Source organism: Melopsittacus undulatus, chromosome 2, assembly GCF_012275295.1.
Source record: "Melopsittacus undulatus isolate bMelUnd1 chromosome 2, bMelUnd1.mat.Z, whole genome shotgun sequence".
NCBI classification, from domain to species: Eukaryota; Metazoa; Chordata; class Aves; order Psittaciformes; family Psittaculidae; genus Melopsittacus; species Melopsittacus undulatus.
This window is the reverse complement of record NC_047528.1, coordinates 53,632,268-53,651,582: the sequence shown is the minus strand read 5'-3', so window position 1 is coordinate 53,651,582 and position 19,315 is coordinate 53,632,268. Positions and strand designations below refer to the sequence as shown.

General features: G+C 36.9%; 1 protein-coding gene across 1 annotated transcript in view; it reads right to left on the bottom strand.

The window, feature by feature from the left end:
- Positions 1 to 19,315, bottom strand: part of PCCA (propionyl-CoA carboxylase subunit alpha) — a 274,818-nt gene that overhangs the window by 138,437 nt on the left and 117,066 nt on the right. The window contains exons 15-17 of the mRNA XM_031045567.2: positions 16,987 to 17,055; positions 15,361 to 15,436; positions 3,640 to 3,750 (exon numbers count right to left, since the gene is read on the bottom strand). Coding sequence (XP_030901427.2) covers positions 3,640 to 3,750; positions 15,361 to 15,436; positions 16,987 to 17,055 — 256 coding nt within the window. The remainder of the gene's footprint in view (positions 1 to 3,639; positions 3,751 to 15,360; positions 15,437 to 16,986; positions 17,056 to 19,315) is intronic.

Genomic DNA, 19,315 nt, shown 5'->3' with positions numbered 1-19,315 from the left:
CATCTGATGATAACTCTAATTAGTTTTGCTCATTGCTCCAGCATGCTTAGCAAATACTTTTATTCTGTGAGCACAGTGCTTGAAGGCCACTCTAAGACAGACGTATTTGTGTCACCTGACCTAATCAGTGCTGCTGCACCCACCGTCAGATCCACACACCTCCCAAAACATGCAGCATATGTGCTCAGAGCAATAACCCAATCCAGCTGACCCACTGCCAGGCCTGCATTCTAACTGTTCATCCCTCCTGTAGACAACAAAAGACAGCAGCTGTTTTCCCACACTAATCATACCCTGAGCAAGGCTAGTTTCAGCACAGCAATATTTTAAAGTCACCTGCAACAAGAAAACTGGTTTTGTTAATGAATGTTATTTAAAAAAGAGAAGAAAAAGAGTTAAGCCATAATCATGAAAATTACTAGACATTCCCATTCTAGATGTAATTTGAAGTGGGCATCATAGGTTAATGAAAAAGCTGCTAACATACATCTAATAATTAATTTTTTCTTAAATTATAGTAAAAGCCTTCTGATAAAGGACTTATAATTAAACTCTTGAAAATGAGACTGGAAAACAAAACATCTCTTACTTTACTTCTAAGTAAGACTAAAGTTAAAATTCATATTTGAAGAAAAATGCACCTAAATATGACTGTACTTCACACCGTCACCAGAAAGAATGCAGCTGATATTCATTACTTACCATTAGTGTAGACCAACAGTGGCAATTGTGTAGTTTAGTAAAGAAATATACTGGATCATGCTCAAGCATTAAAATAGCATCCATCTTTTTTAATTATTGTTATTATTATTATTTCCTAGTTTTCTAAATTTAAAACATTTCTGGTACAAATTCCTACTGTTAACAACAGCACATATTTCTTTCTAGGTATTCACAAATCCACTTTGGCTACACATTGATCTAATTTTTTCAGATTATCCCAGAGCTTTTTTACAGCTACACCTCTTTTATAAGCAGTATTAAGATATATGAAGCTATTTAATTTCCAAATCCTCCTAGGAAAGTTTACCTTGTGTATTTATATAAAAAATAAGTTGCTGTGAGTAGAGGATCTACACTGCATAAGTTAATGTGCCTTACTTTCTCCTGAGGACCTGTCATCTGCTCACCACCCTTGCTTGCTATTAACAGTTCCCATCTGAGTCTTTGCATTTACAGAAATATTTTTCAGGTATTTAAAATACTATCTAAAATAGTATTTTTAAGTAACTAAAAATACTGTAGGTACTTAAAATACTATCCTCTCATTCATATTCAACTCACTGATTTTTTTAAGACAGAAGCACAAACTACATCATTAAAAGTGCTCTCAATTACTTCAGCGAGCTTTGAAGCAGTATTTGTGAATAAGTATTCTTGACTTGAAATACAGATGCTTTGTAATAATGGTATCTGCATTTTTTTATCATTAAGAAGGCTAATGTATGCTTGTATTTGATACATGGAAGGAGCAGAGCAAGACTTCATAAGCAGGAAAAAAGCCTAGCCATTTCACATGTGCCATTCATTAGTTTCTACTATGAACTATCACAATACCTCTTTTTATGTCTTCTGGTGTCTAAAGAAAAAACTTACCATTAGGAATCTGTTAACAAAATATTACTGTTTACCTCAGACTGCAACACAAATCATCCATTTGCATCAGTGTGTATGTGCACACAAATACGTGCAAATAAAGTTGAAGTCAGAGAAACCCTAAACAAATTTCTTGTCAACCTGCAATTTGTAGACTAACAATTAAATGACTGCATACAAGTGAACATTGAAATACAAAGTATAAGAATAAGAATAAAAAAAAACAAAAGACAAGAGTGCCTTTCCATAGGCAAAAATACAGAACAAGGGGTCTTCTCCTCGGTCAGCAAAATCCGTCCCAGTTTCTCACAAGTGATCAAGGGCCCCAAAAGACACAGTATCACAAGTAGGAGTAGAATGGTTTATGTTTTCATGGATTCCAGTTGTGTGTCGGGTGAGGTTGCCTTTTTACAAGATGGTGTAAACCTGTTTAATATTTTGCATCCTTGCCTTTCTCCTCCCACCCTGCTGAAGTTTACCAGATTCCTTCACGAGCTGAGTCAACCCAAAGACTCTCAAAAAATTACTTCAACAAAAGCAGCAACGATTTAAAAAAGTGCAAGTTTATGATGGTTTAGGGAACTGAATCCACTCAGAAAACGGACTGAAACGTGCCAGGACCATCAAACAGAGAGGACACAGGATTCTGTATGAAAGTATCAGAGAAGGGAGACACATCAGCTAATCAGCAGCACTGAGCCTTCAGAGCAGACCAGAGTACCCTCAAGTCTATGCTGGAATGCAAGCCAGCTGAGTCACCTGAAGATTAGTTAAATACACCTTAGCAGAGATGGCAAAGGAACATTTGAGCTTCAACCATCACAAGCCTACTGCCACTCAAGGTGACTAAATCCTGTTGTGCTCTCAGTCAGGAGCTAATAACAAGCTGGATGCATTAACCCCCATGTAGGACTGTATCACAGAGTTGCCAATTACATCATGAAATAACGTAGTTCTGGTGCAAAGAATATTCACCCACAAACTCACACACTGAGTCCTGAGGTAAGAAAAATCTGTTCTGCTCCTTAATGAGACTAGAATTTGGCGAGGTGCCAGTCATGTCCAGTGACTGCCAATCTGGCAGTGCTGTCTCCGAAGCAGGATGAGGATTCTGCCACACTGGATTAATGATGAACAGGGGAGAAAGGAATCTCCATGGGATTTATAAAGGACCCATGAATGATGAGCTATAAGCATTGTCTGTCTGTTTTGCCTTTTTTTTTAATAAGGAAGAGGTTCTGCCTGATGAATGCCAGCTGAGGTGTGAGGCTTATATGGAAGGACTGAGTCTCACACCATGCAGGTCAAGAAAGCATCTACAGCAGACTGGCTGAAGACAACCTTTTAAAATGTGATCCTTGTGAAAGGAAACCAATCTATTTATATACTTATATTTCTGTACTGACTGTTATACATTTTGAAATTGAGCTGTTTGGGATGTTGCAAAGAAACATTTGCATTTGTGTTTATGTTAACCTAGTGTATGAGCTAGTAAATTCAAGGTGATGTCCATTACTGTGCATGAGTATTAAGACTAGGTTGCTGAAATACTCTGATAAAATGCCATATCCTTCAGACAATGCTACAGCGAATACAATGGCTGCCAAAAGGTGACTCTAAAGATGCTGCACAAACTCACTAGAGAAGCAACAGTGTTGAGTAAAGAAAAACCTTATCTCCAGTTAACGGTAGAAGCACTGTCTGTAATGAAGCACAGTAGCATGGTACAGTTGAACTGATGTTTATTTTACATATTTCATGCCACCTACAAACGTTTTTTCTTGATTTTGGATGTGGTTCATTTACTATTTTGTCACTAGAAGTATCTATTTTGCTTCTGTACTTCTGTAAAGTAGGCAAAAAGTAACTCTGTCTATCATACTGTGCATTATTTAAGAACTCTTAATTGTATATATCTAATAGATACATGGGGGGGGGGGAAGGTAAGACTGGGGAACATGTCAGTCTATAAATATAAAGGAATTATAATCAGAAACAACACCACTCAAGAGAAAAAAAGAAACTTTCCCAAATGGAACAAACCTTTAAAACCATCAGGATAGACTTCAGGAAGGAATTTAGTGCTGATTTCTCCTTGAATAAAGCGTGGATGGATGATCACTTCTCGCAGCAAAGAAATATTGTGAGCTACACCTGAAAACAGGAAAAAATGTCAACAAAAAATCAAGTAATATGAATTACAAATGAACAGTAGGAAACAAGTTCTAAAAATATGAGCTCATATCTCTGTGGAATAAATACTTGTTCACAGCTTAGAGACCATGGTACTGATGTAAGCAATGCAAATACCAGTTTTATTCCACACCTGCCCCAAGATGCTCTCCTTAAACACTTGGTTTAATTAAGAAGTAAATGTTCCAAATTTTCACCTCACCAAGCCTAATTCAAATACCTAGTTAAGTCAGTAAGCACAACCAAGAGACTTTTGATTCAGTCCCAGCAGATGTTGGCAAGACCAGAGTCATCTCCTTGAAATCACAGGTTAGTCAATTCCAATAAAGCCTGGCTCACATTGTCATCCTGCTATCTTAAATGCACACACTCCTGTGGAAGATACGCACCGTGTTACACTCCAATCACAGTAACAAAAGACAGGAAGAAGTTTAACACTTACATATATTTTTACAGCATTTTGCAAAACTCTCGTGAAATTTATAAAACAAAGCAATCTATTGACTGCTCCATATGTAACTTATCCAACCTCGCATGGCCAATTATTTTACTGAATGCCCTGTTCCCTCTTTAGCATCATTCCATGACCCTGCTAGGCATATAGCTCCCTCCACCCAAAAAATATTTCTTTAATTAAATGTTAGAGCTTCTATAGCCACCTTTGTCCTTTAATTTCTTTGAATATTTTCTTTTTTTTTCCTGAATTTCCTTTCATTCAGTGTCTTAGCCTGTCTCTTTATCTTTTTCTTTCTTTCTTTCTATATTTTTTCTTTCCCTTCTTTTCCCCTGCTTTTTGTACCAACAAAGAAAGACAACTTCTAACAAACACAATCTAAAGCTACGCAGCTCAAAGGATGCTGCCAGTGTCAGTCTGGTACTTGCACACAAAACAGTAAGTTTTCTGCCCCTTCCTCAGAGATGAGTAAAAGATTTTATTTTTTTTCATGAAGAAATAAACCACATCCCATTTCCAGCACAGACTGGAAAAAAACACAATCAGGAGTAGATGTCAGCACAAGATAATGTAGTCAGGGTAGATAACACTGGAAAAAATATTGCCTACGGAAAGATTCTGGAGTCAGTGAAAATGTTTAAAAACAGGTTAAAGAAACATCTGTCAGCCAGCAGATATAGCTGCTGCAATCCTATCACAGAATTCGTTCAGTCGGACAAGAGGACTTGCTGAAATCCTTCAAGCTTTGGTTTTCTCTGAATTTAACAGGGCTGTGTAACTAAGTTAGTAACTTAATGCTAAACTGCATTTTGCAGTTTAGCACTAAATATGACGGCCATTAGAAGTAATTTCACTGAAATACTAAGTACAAAGAAGCCTTCATACAAGGTGGGAGAGGAAAGGACGTGCAAAAAAAAATCCCTGAGAAAAACATCCCCAATCCAAACAATTTTCAAAGATAAGATACCTTCTATTTTGACAACAGCACACAGCTCATCTCTTGAAAGAAAAGTTTCAGATTATGCAGGTAAAACACCATCCTTATCTGAATTCTCAATTTGTGAAAGAGATTGTAACAGAAAATTTGAAGAGCTATGACAGTTTAATCCAAATAAGACTACACAGAATAGCACTGCCTTGTAAACATTAATATTTCATGAGAGAAGCTGAAATAAATGTGAAACTCAGGAGCATAAACTGTAAGCATTGGCTGCAGCTGTTGCATCCATTCCAGGTATGGATAAATGAAGAAGCTGCTATAGGAAAGAGTTTATCCACCTTCAGTGGTGCAACATGCACATTCTCACCCCTCAGGAAATACAAAAGAATTCACATTCTTTCCTCGAAGGCAACTCCAAATCACACTGCATTTGCAAGGTCACCTGAAGTTCAGTGTTAGGTGCATACCAATGCAGAGCACATCACAAACTAGTTTATCTTGTAAAAATTCGTCTGAGCATCTGTATCTCCTTTAGAAGCACAAGATTCTAAATTCTACTTTAGATATGTTTACTTACAAGTTATTAGGATTTAAAACAGTGATGGCATAATTCAGTTATTTTCACATTTTTATCTAATAGCTCTAGTTTAAAATAACATGAGTTAGAATACATTGTAAACTCAGGTCTCTCAACTATAAATTAAGCTATTTGGACTTTTCCTACTATCGAGATCTCACCAAAGCAAAGACACTAGCAGTATGGAGACTGCAAATTGCTGTAGCTACAGAAGGAGATTCTTTTGCACTCCTACTTCTTTTCCCTTTGTGTTTTTGCAGTTTAGAAGCATGAGTAGCATTCTTGTTATTTTATATGCAGACCAGTTCAAACACAGTTTCAAAGCTTTTTTCCCCTACGGTATGCTGCTGGTGTGAATTTTCAAGCTCTCTGTGTGGCCGTCACGGAAACCACTTTCAGAACACAGAGTCAGACTCAGCCTCATTGAATCATGAAGTCATAGCTTTAAAGACTAGTTCATGATCCATTAAGTACCACATTACACAACCAGATCAATAATGACAAGATAAAAATCTGACCATTTGATTAAAAGAGGATCAGCCTCCTTGCTGCCTGTGATCTAGTCATTCAGGGACCCTTATTTAATAAACACTGAATGAAACTCACATTGCATCTGTACTAAACAAAACATTTCTAAAAAATCTTATGCTAAATGACTAAAACTTGGAAAAAAAAAATGAAGTCTTTCTTCTGCTGCTACAAAATCACCCCAAAATTTCCCATTTGAATCTATTTGAATAGATTTTAATCTATTAAGTATAGCTTCAGGACTATAATGAGAAGACAAAGAGGAGTCCCTCAGTGCTCCCCAACTTTGAATCCAGGATTTAAACACACTACAATGTGTAACCAGATCATCTCATGTTTTTCTTTCCTAAACTGCTATAAGATCCCTGGTGAGATGATGGCTGATGACAGATGACAGAGCCTGGTGTCTCAACTGACTGCCCCAAAAGACCTGAAATCAAAAAAAAAATACTATGAGTGTCTTAATTATTTCTAACTCCTGCATCAGAAAAATCAGAGGCTTTGGCAACGTTTTAAGCTCAAGAATTCCTTTAACAAGTTCGATAGAGCAGACAAGCCTATGTTTTTGGGAAGCAATATATGTATTTTACATATGCAAATTAAAGATTTAATACACAAGTTTCCTTTTAAAGTAGCCGTGAAAGGCTATCTTTATCAGTCCCCATGAGCCTTACTTGAGCAATGACTGTGTGGTTGACGTGCTTCTCAAAACTGAGTTGATAACTTTAGTGATGTTCCAAATCATGCGGCTTTAAAAGAAAAAAGTACCAGTGTAATCCTTCAGAAGTCTAGAAGTTTTAGATTTGCAATTTAGCATGACCTCTGTCAAAGTTCATAAGGTCTCCATCTGTGTGTGAGTAACTGCGAGGCTACAGAAATATGGACCCCTAGAGCAGCTTGCTCCTGACTACCTGCTGCTTCCAAAACACTGGCCAGACATTAGCCCCGCACTCTCACAGGATCAAACAGAGGCTAACAGGCAGTGCTTATTTCATGCAAAGTTAGACACTAAACTGAAGTATATTGTATTTATGTTGCAGTGGTTTTCAGGGAATTTTTCTTTTTCTTGATCAGGTCTGCAGCCTGCCAGGAACAAAATCACATTTGTTAACCTGACCAGCCATGACATTTCCAACAAACAAACAAAACCCTAAACTATATCAATTTATTTCCCCTCTAGAAAACAAAATTTCACTTCAGCATCATTTTTTTTTAGTGTTAAGACTAATGCAGAACTGCAGTTACAGTTACATTCTTCTTTCCTCTAAGTCAAAATAGAAAATGATAATGTTCCTTGTACTTATTTTTTTCATTTCACTTGACTATATTTTTCATACAATATTATATCAGTAGAAGCTAAATTTAAGACATTCTTCTTAGATTTCTATTTTTATGCATTATTTTCCAGAATATATTTGTAATAGCAGACTAGCATTTAACTTCTGAATATCTAATGAAATGGAAAAATTTGTATCTTTCTATGTTTTATATATAACGAACATGTATTCCTGAGGTTTAATTAATTTCTCAGTTAAATTGTGTGATTATTGACTAATGAATACATAAGCACATTAAATAATCACTTTTTTCACCAGAACTGATCAGTAACCACTAAAATAACTTAAATAAAATAAAAAGAAAAAGAGAGTACTTCCCATACTGCCTGCCTCTATCTTGCCTCTTTCTCTTCCTTATTCTCTGGATTAGATCTGCCTTAAAACCTTGTTAAATATACCAGATCTTTCATTAACTTACAAACTGTAGCCTAATTCCTATCCTGTCTTCCCAAGAAAACACAAAGAAAAAAAGGACAATGAAATTAAGCTTATATAAAACAAAAGTTTTATTGCAGGTTTTGTGAACAGGATACCACACCAGTTTTACTCACTAAATATCAGAACTTGGAATGCCAAGGCATAAAACCATGGGCAATGTTTTCACTATAGATATTTACTGACACTAAACATATTCAGTGTTGATTAGCCTTTTTACAGTATTAAGCTTCTGTCATCTTGACATCTGCAAACACAAATCTGCATTTATCCATGTAAACTTAATTGGAGTCTTACATGCCTCTCTGTAGATAAGCAGCTGAATAGACTTAACTTGCTGATAATTTCAAATAGTGCTAAGTGGAACAGAAAGAACTTTATCTGCGTGCTTACTGACTGCAAAAACAACACGTAGAGTACAGTACTAGAGGCTTCTCTTCTTAAAAAAACAGCAAAGCTAAATTATCACCAATCGATTTAAATGCTGAATAAGAATAAATGTTATGAAGTTTAGGAGGCATCCCATCTAACCAAAAACGTAAAAGTATTAACCAAGCTCTGCACTGAGCATTACGAGACATTGATTATGTAACTCCCCACCTAAACCCATAACATCATCGCAGATTTGCACAAACCATAAAACCACCACTTTTAACACATTAACTTTTCAAGGTCCATAATTACTACCCAGCTAGCATCTATGTTTGCAATTCCAAAAGTTATCAGAATATTCCCTAAAACCCTCGATATTCAACTGTTTGTCTTTCAAAGCTTGTGTTTTGCTTCCTTTCTGAAGTCTATCGGCATACAAAGTCCCATCCCCAAAACAAGAAAAAAGGCTTTTTTAGCTTTGTGATTTTAACACACAGACATCCACATAAAGTTCTAAAGGGATCAGTACATCACTGACCCTCAGAGCTGAACATGTATTTCAATTGAAATATTAATTCTTCTAGATATTTAAGTCTGGAGCTTAGAAAACTCATAGATCAGAATAAAGAGAAATGTGTGCGGTGAAACAGATAATATATGGTAGTATCCTACTGAAAAAATCACTAATTCAAACTGAAACTACATTTTGCACTGCATATACTTCTGAACCTCTCAATAAGATTAAGCAGTCCATTATTCAAACACGTAAGAATGTGTGAATCAGTAGAATAATTGGAAGCAGAAGTTAAGCAGGCTTTGTCAAGAACAAGTGAAAGAACGGATGGCTATCCTGCCATCACCCTCTCCTCAGCTACCGCTTTACTCTAAAGAAGGGGAACAGAACACCAGGACATTATATCTAAGGGGCATAACTAGAAATAACAGCACTTGTCTTTCAATGTCTCCTCAACTGCCACAACTCCCTTAATTAAAAGATAAAGAAAAAACAAACACTCCTCTGACAAAACAAAAATAAAAATGTACCTTATTTCCCCTCTCCTGCACCAATAATGTTGCCTTCATCTTTTACCTGATCTTCAATTGCCCTTCCCTCTTTCCCCTCCATAGCATAGTAGTCTACAACCCTTTCTAAACCATACACCATAATGTTCCACTGACAAGCTGCCATTCCCACTCTCTGCCCTGTGACTCACTTAAGTAAAGAAGACGAGGAGAAACAGGAGGAGATTCCTCCTCATGCCAGCATCTGTGCTCCAAGCCAGTGTTGCCAAGCATCCTGCAATGGCCTCTTCTAGTGGTTTTGAACCAAGTTTGTTGCCTCTCCTCCAATTTCGGTTTCGACAGTGACACACTTGGGAACCTGTTGGTCCCTGCTGTAAAGGGTCAGAGAATACAGAGTCTCACACAACTCCCAGTCCCTGTTACTTCTGCAAAGCAAAAGGGAGAATTCACAGTTCAGTTGTACGACCTGTTGCAGCACTTTTTTAAAGCACAACCAGAAAAATGAGGCCTGCTTCATGTTTTTAAAGAACAAACAGACACTATATGCTGGCTTTGCAGGAAAACAGGCTTATACACAAAGACTGTTTTGCTCACAGTATCAATAAGTGCATTTACACTCCCCTGTGTTCTGATCCCATGCAGATATGCAACATAAGTATCACTGCCACTGAGAATTATCTTCTAAATTAATACATAAAAGACAAAATCATTCAGTAATTTGGGATTTAATTAAAGTTTATTGTGAAAACCTTCATACCTGAAAATTAATTTCTTTGAAATATATGATAAAGCACTAAAACTGAAGGGGGGGGGGGGGGGAGGGGGAGGGTGTTTGTTGTTGGGTGCTTTTTCTTGGTAAGCCAAGGCCTTCTCCACAGCATTAAGCACAACAGTGTTTTTTCTCTCAATTAGTGTGCTTACAGTTGCAAAACCTCATGACAACAGGTTCTGCTGCCACTCTTCTGACAGGTTCATATTGCTGAGTTAATTTCTATATTCCCTTTTCCCTCAAACATACACCAGTTATTCATCACTTTTTTGTTTTCTATTCCATGCTTGCTCTTTTACCTCATGCTGGAAGATTCTCACCACAACAGTTGGTGGCTCCCTCCTTTCCACCTCATTTCTACTCCTTCTTGCTCTATCTGCTGCTTACTCTTTCCTCAGATGCTCCTATTCCCACTCTTCTTTCTCCCAAATAGTCTACTACATTCCTCTCTCCCCACAGCAAGTGCGATCTCAACAGAGAACAGATGACTTTACACAAAGACTGTTAATTTCATGTTACTGCTTTATATCTGAATCAGTAGGGAAGATAAAAAGTAGAGGTCACAGGAAAGATTACAGGAATCTCTGCACTCAAGGATATGAGCTATCTGCCCAATCAGACCTCTGGTGAACTAAGTCCTACTTGCTGCATAAATATTTCCATTTCTTTTACTTAAATAAAAACAATTTTCACACATATCTTCCCAGAACTTCACATTAGGTTTTATACATGCCTTTAAATGAACAGATTATCCAGCAGCACAAATTAGATTACAAATACATGCTAAAATCTTGGAGAAACTGAAAAAAAAAAGAAATCACACCATGTCATGTTTACATATGAAGCAGATAAACTGAAAGGTGCTCTTTCAATATCTTATTTCTGATGCTCAAACTAAACAGAAAACCCAAAACCTTAAGTTTCTGAAGAAAAGCGGCATAAAACAAAAGAAAAATGAACTATGGGCAACAGTGCATGTTCACAGGAAATAATTCATGCCTCATCCCAATGAGTAACAGTGCCTCTATGCTTGACCAAAGTCTTGAACTTTTCAGTATTCACAAATTCTCTAGTAACCACTGGATAAAACTAAATGTGTATCTACTTAGACAACCCTAGGTTAGACCCTGAATATTAATCATCCCTAAACTACACTGGAAGCCCCATGCATGAAAATGTTACCTAACTAGAGTTTTCCTCGTTCAGAAGTCTCAACTGAGATTTTTAATTCCGATCAGTTCTCAATGAAGGAGCCAGTTCCTATCAGAATAATTTAGACTGTGAAGGACCTCAAGAGACAATTTAATCCAAGCCACCACTCAAAGAAGCACTATCCTAGACTTTCATCTGCTCCCATAATAACAGTGGAGATACTACACAGGAAATAAGATGCAGATTTCATTCCCATGACCACAATGAATGTGTCTTCAGTTAGTCACATTGTTGGCATCTACCAACAAACAGATTGTAGAACTTCTTATTTCAAGTGTGTACAAGTTGTCATCAGCCCAAACTGTAATAAGGGATTAAGGCAATAGGTATTTCCAGAGCATGGCACTGATGCAAATATCACAACTGGATTTACCCACCATTTATAATTAAGTTCCTGCTACTACAGGCACTATAAGATGCAGTATTGGTTGCCTAAAATATTATTTACTCTAATTTCACGTAAGTCTACTTTCTTTGCAAATATCAGGTTTTGGGATTTTTTTTTTAATGCAATTAATCTAGTTTCCTTTGTAATGTTGTCAGGCAGATTTAATTGGTAGGGACAGCTAAATCACGGATTCAAGGCTAGGTACTATCTGGTCCTATAAAACGATTCAATAGACAGTAGTCTGAGGCCATTCCCTGTACATGGAATGGGGCTGAAACAGTATGGGGTAGCTCTTGGATATCCTAAAGGCACAGCAGCAGAAATCTAATGTCAGCTCATACACCCAGTAGACAAGGAGCAGCAGAGTAAGTCCTTGCACTTCATGCTGTCAGCATGCCTCAACCCAGCCTGGATGACTCACCTCCTGGAGGGTCCATGAGCCTCTTCAGTCCCTGGATTCTCTGCTGGGACTGCCATGAATGACATTATATGTTGGTATTTGTTCCAAGAGGACATTTGTCTTCTAGGAACTGGATAAAGACCACTGATTTCACACAGGTCAGCAAGCAACCATCAAAATATTAGTGACTAAAAGTCCTTACCAACTTTTGCCTGCTTTGAACTGGTGACACAGAAGTGATGGGAAAGACTCCATCTTCCATTAGCAGTCCCTAAGCTACCCATTAGATGGTCCTTGACCTGTTACCCAGTCACCCCATCCCATTCCCACCCTATGCGAGTGAAGGAGCATTTTTGTTTACAGAAATGCTGCAATTCTTGGCAATGTAAATCTAAATTCTCACAGTGTATACTGTCAGTACAATTCACACTGAATTCAACTGGTATTGCTTAGTTAAAATGCTTTGCAACACTGAAGAGACTTGTTCTTTACAGGGGAAAACATGCTGTCTCTAAATCACAAAGCAAACATAAAAACGCTGCTTCCATGGAAACTGGGGGGAGGGTGACAATGGTGTTCAGAAATAAGAATATGGAGCACACTATGCAGGAACGCTATGATGATCCCTAAATAGTTATGTGCGGGTCCACTACCCAAATACAAAAACAAGGAACTACAAAACTAGGTAAAAACTATTTTGTATCTTTTACTACTGATAACTCAGTAAGAGAGATGACTTCATGTGATGCACTTTCACATAAGGTCAAGGTGGTTTCACTGTTTTACATGGTGCCTAACATTTTAAAGCAAATATACACAATTGTTTTACGAAGAAATTGCATTAAATTTCTTTGATTTTCCTAATGTTTTATTATTTTTGTTCATTTAGATACCAATATATCACTTCTTCATCACCTGTTAAGCTTACTTGGACTTATTAGAGACAATTCCTCCAAATAAGGAGAAGTTTTACATGTAGCAATGCAGTTCGGAACATTACAGATAGAACAGTTTCTACAAAAAACCCTATCAAGTATTGTTCACACTAGGCAAAAGAAGGGATACTTCAACACCTATGGATGTTCCATTTGAAATGAACCCTGAGAAGAAACTACAAGCTGTATAAAACTAAACAAAAAATCCTGTTCGTTTTCAAATTGAAACCACTGGCATCCACTACGAAAAATATGTTCGGGAAATTCATCTACTTTTGAAACCTTTGGTAAATTAAAAATTGCCCTCTGAAATACTTTGAAAAAAGAAAAATGTATTTCTTTCTGTATCTCATTTGTTACCTTTTTTAATGCTTTTCATAGATGGAGAGCTTTTTAACAGGTAGACATACTACAGATGTAGCAGGTATGAATACTGAAACGCATACCTGCAAACTAATAAAAAATAACAAACTAATAAAAAAAATCAAGACTGCAAATCACTACATTTCAGATGTGAGGTGTTATATACATGGCAGGCATTTATGGATCTGTTTAACTGTTATTAGAGCCATACTCATCTGTGTAAAACACTTAAGAACAAATTATCAGATTCCATCTTGTATTATATCATGCAAAATAAAAGATGATGCTGCACACATAATTCCAGTGTTCTCATTAAACACAATCCTTCCAGCATCATTTTTAGTCCAGAGACTGTCTCCCTTAAAAAAACCAACAATAAAATCCCTAACAAATTCTACATCACATCAGCCTAACTATAGCAATATAAATTCTTCTCATATAAATTTACTCTGCTGTTATACAGCAGGGGTTTATATCAGCACATTGTAAAGCAGTACTCTAGTGGCTTGAGTTGCACCAGTATACATCCACTTCAGAGGTAGCAAGTTATTCACAGTGGCTAATCCTACCACCTGTCTAGCTACACTGTGGCAGAGGGATGCTCATTTTCCCCTAAACAAATCTTTCAAGTCTGACACGGCATCTGCAGAATTCAGCAGACATCACTAAAACCAAACCAAGTTTTGCAGAAACACTCATATGATGGTCTACTGTATGATGTCTCTCCTGCCCCTTCTCCCATCAGTTCAAGGGAAGAATTAAGTAAGTGTTCCAAGTCTTTCTCCCATTTGAGACCATGGAACAACCTGCCCAGCAAACAAAACAAAGAACAAAGCAAATCCTCTAACAGTTGCATTTCCACCTACCCTGGTTGTTTAAGTATACTAACTAGTAAGGAAAAAAATTAACTACTCAAAACACCCACAGAGTTAAGAGGTAAAATAAAGATTTTTGCTACATTACAGTTCCTTTCTCTAATCACCTCAATGAAAAGAATTAAGAAATCCAGGTTTTCCCTCTCCTATCCAGAGTCGCCCTTCCTATTTTCCATAACACAGAGAGTATGATCTAAAAATTTCACCCACACAAACCATGACTTCCCTCTCTAAAACTTAAAAGTTAAAATGGTCACAGCTGATTCACCCTTGCTGCTTGGAAAGGCTGGAAGAACAGCCACTTCTCCTAGGCAGTCAGTCAGCAAGAGCTGAACGACATTCTGATCATCAGTCTATGTCTGAATTTGCCTGAACCTAAACAGTTACCTTGAAAGTAAGAAAAATATATATATACATAATCAGAATTGTTTAGGTTGGAAAAAAACTTTAAGATCATCAAATCTAACCATTAATCTAAAACTGTCAAGTCTGCCAATAAACTATGTCACCCTAAAAGAATAAGCACCGCATCAACACATCTTTTAAATACATCTGAATAACCAAAAACTGCGTTGTGATATTATTTGTCCACTATCAATGTATTAAACTGCTATAAAATGGCAATTATTTTCAGAATTGTAAATTCCTTACAATGCAGTGGCCTTTTTTTCCCTCTACAACATAATAAATGAATGCTACCATTCTGTGAAAACCCTTTATGAGTTTAAGGAAATAATTAAAATATTTATCTCATAATATTCAAGGAAAAATGATGGAGAAAAAAAATGAAGTCTCTTTAGATTTGATGTATCTTCTCAGCTTAATTAACACAAGCTTTTCCTGGTTTAATTTGCACTTAAGAAGCGGGAACTTTACTCAATTTGCTAATTACTACATTTTCAAGCTGTTTTCTTGAAATAGATGGCAGCCTATCACACTAGGAACCCAAATTTCTATAGTTACCTCGAATTACGTAATTGTCCAAAGCCTCTTCCATTCTTTTCAATGCTTCAGCTCTATTAGAGCCATAGGTAATCAGCTAAAAAAGGGAAAAAAGTATTTAATTTACACAGAAATGAGATCGTTTGTCTCTAGATTTTGAATAGCATTTAAAATAAAAATGGTTCGCAGAACTTCCAGTCACAAAAACATTTCTTGCACATTACTGTATCTGTGTTTCAGAGGCACTCTAAAACATCAAGAAAAAAAAAGTAAGATCTCTTAACCCATTCAATGAAAGAAGGCAAATCACTTTTCCTTCATAAAACTTAAGAGCATTTAAATAAGGTCTCTCTTCATCTTTAGGCACACAGAAAATTAGAGCAGAGGTTCAATATCTAGTTGATTCTCCTTACTCATAGTGACCAACCAACTTCTAAGATTTAAGTGTGAATATTGACAACTGAACTCTGACTATGTCATATCTTGATTTTACCAATATATTACTGATTAATAATAACTAATACTAATAGACATTATCAGCCATTTCTTTCACGGCTTCTTTTTCATAGATTTATAGAATCTGTTGGACTGGAAGGGACTTTAAAGATCACCCACTTCCAACCCCCCTGCCATGGGTAGGGGTGCCTTACACCAGATGAGGGTGGTCAAAGCCTCATCCAGCCTGGCCTTGAATACTGCCAGGGATGATGCATCCACAACTTCTCTGGACAATTTCTTCCAAATAGCTAATCTAAATCTACCCCCTTTCAGCTTAAAGCCATTCCCCGCTGTGCTATCACTACTTGCCCTTGTAAAAAGTCCCTCTCCAGATTTCTTGTAGGCACCCCTTTAGGTACTGGAAGGCTGCTGTAAGGTCTCCCCAGAGCCTTCTCTTCTCCAAGGCTGAACAGGCCCAGCTCTCTCAGCCTGCCTCCATAGCAGAGATGCTCCAACCCTCTGATCAGCTTCATGGCCCTCCTCTGCACTCACTCCAACAGGTCCATGTCCCTCTTGTACTGGGGGCCCCAGAGCCGAACAAAGCACTGCAGGTGGGGTCTCACAAGAGTGGAGTAGAGGGGGAGAATCCCCTTCATCAACCCATTGGTCACGCTCTTTTTGATGCAGCCCAGGATACAGCTGGCTTTCTGGGTGGCAAGCCCACATACCCAGGTCATGCTGAATTTCTCCTCCAGCAAACAGCCCCAAGTCTTTCTCCTCAGGGCTGCTCTCAATTCATTCTATGCCCAGCCTATATTTATGCTTGGGATTACTCAACACTTTTGGAAGCCAGAATTAATGAAATGTTAGTTCTGGCTAGGCTACATGAAAAAAAGAGAGATGGACAGCACCTAAGCTTGAAAGTAACAGCTTCTGTTTAAATCAGAATCTTTTCAATAATCAGAAACTGCAAGACAGATAGTTACAGTGTCAAAAGATTATTAAAAAAATGTTGAGAACTGACACTAAATTTCCTCTAGTCCCAACCTTCCTTCATTTTTTCATATTTCCTTGAGGCATGTTATTCCTAGCACCTTTAAAATACTGATTTACCAATCCTTTAATATACTCTCTCCCTCATTTAAAAGATCCATTTACAAAATTAGTGTTTCATACCTGTTGAGTATTGAAAAATAATCATCAACTCACTTTTGAGATCATAGGATCATAAAAAATGCTAATATCGCTTCCTTGTTGTACACCACTGTCAACACGTACCTTCAAAAAATAAGGAAAATTAATTATATATTGGAAAAAAAATATTTGAACATGAGGATCAAATCTACCCGGCAGGCTTAAAACATAACACCCATGAAGCTTATCACACACATTTTTTCCCCTTGAAGAGCTAGAATAATTATTTGTTTTCACAGAAGCTTGGAGGGGGAAGGGGAGCTTTTTCCTCCACCAGGAAAAATACTTGCAAGTTACCCTCTCCTTTAAAAGAAACACAACCACAATCTACACTTGACAGTCAAAATTCTCTTTTGTTCTCCCAGAACGTACAGTAAACAGATTAAATCTGATCTAACAATTTAGGTTGCGTTACACACTCTCAACTTCAACTCTGAACATATCCAATTCCAATTCAATCCCTGTGATAAAATACAATTGCAATTATTTTTCTGACTGACACCTGGCATGAAGGATGCCCCTTATAATCACATCTTTCTGCGTCTATATGTAGTCACATCCCCCATGTTCTGCTACAGCCCTTCCAAGAGCTCCAGTAGAAATACAAGTAGGGAGCATTCAGCAGGAACTTTGGAGCTCTGCTTATCAGCTCCATAGGAATACTGATCCTGTGGTTTTCATGTCTGTAACACTTTCCTTCTCTGCCTCACCCTCTCAACTGTAAAACATTTTTTTTCTAATGCTGCTGTTCCCCTGAGGCTTTAATGTTTACACAGCTTTTCCCATGGCTTTGCTTTGTAAGGACACAGCCCCAATTAAAGCTCTGATTCTGCAATATTCATGGAAAAAAATAACACAAGTTCAAAAATTTCTTTTGAAGAGGCTGATTGCTGTTAACCAGCCAACAAGTTAGCTAGTATATTGCTGATTCTTGTTTTCATCTCTCAGTTTGATTTCATCACTGTAGCAATGAGGTTAGCCATACAAAACTTTTCAAATGAGCAACTTCAGGGGGATAAATATTTATTAAATTGCTGCTTTTAAGCACTGGAATCTGAAATATTTTTTAAAAACTAATCAAAATATCTGGAGAATGATAAACGCATTCTGGGGATCATAAGGATGGAGGGCTCTAATCAAAGCTGTTGAAGCAGCAGGGTTCTGATATACCACATTGTAAAGGAGGTGGGAAAGAGGGTACTGGAATCTCACTTAAATCTTCACCTGTGGGAAGGAACCTTTGTAATAAACAGCAGCTCATCTGTCTGCAGCAAGGCAGAAAAAGGTCAAAGCAACGGCTGTTAGGCCTTTAATATTTTAATTTAGGCAATTATCAAGGGACCACATGTAGAACCTCTTGTCTACAGAATCCACATGAGGGCATGATGATGACTTTATTATCTAAATGACATAAAAAGATACCCTAGCAGGTGTACTCACTTTCTTCAGAAAGAAACATTGACTAGTTTTTATGACATTATATTCTTTTTATTAAAAAAAATTTTATTCATATATTTGCATATTTATTTATTATGTGTTTACATTTATCTGCACACCATATTTACCCATATAAGAAGACAGTAGCCATTCTGTAGCATTTTTATCACATCTTATCTGAATGTATTTTACCTATGCTTAACTAGGCCCCCTGCTACTCAGATCAGGTACATTTAACATTAGCTACTGATAAAAAGGTAGTTCAGACACATCATGATTACAGAAAAAACACGCAGCATTTTTCACAGCTCTCTTTCGTATAACTGCTAAGCCATTCTTCCAAGGATATCTGCCTCTGTATAAGGTCAATACATACATTCTCACATTCAAATCAAAAGGAATTCATTTATCTACTCAGTCCCAGATAAATCCCTTGCACATGACATCTTTTGTAATACTTAATAAATACCTATATATAAGATGTGAAGGTATGACATACATGCTCCACACCTATATTTGTATTATACTTTGGCTTTTATCTCCAAAGTAGCACATATAAAGTGATTCAACACAAGTGTTCAGGGATGTTCTACATATGCATACATGTGCATGTGTTTATACATGTATATCATATTTTGACAAAGAAAAAAGCCCATGAAAAGTGCATACGTCAGACCCATAGTAAGCAGGTTAGTCAGATGCTAATGTAAGGCTTCTGAGGCTACTGACTATACGCTCTATGATTCTGTTCACATGCGACATGCAAACATACCACTATACATTTACATTTGCTACTTTAAATTTACACTTTTTCCTAAGTACAATATCTTAAAAACTGAAAAAGTTACAGTAAGAATTTAAAATTCTTTTAAAACTACTGCTTAATTTCCTTTTTTTTCTTTGAATC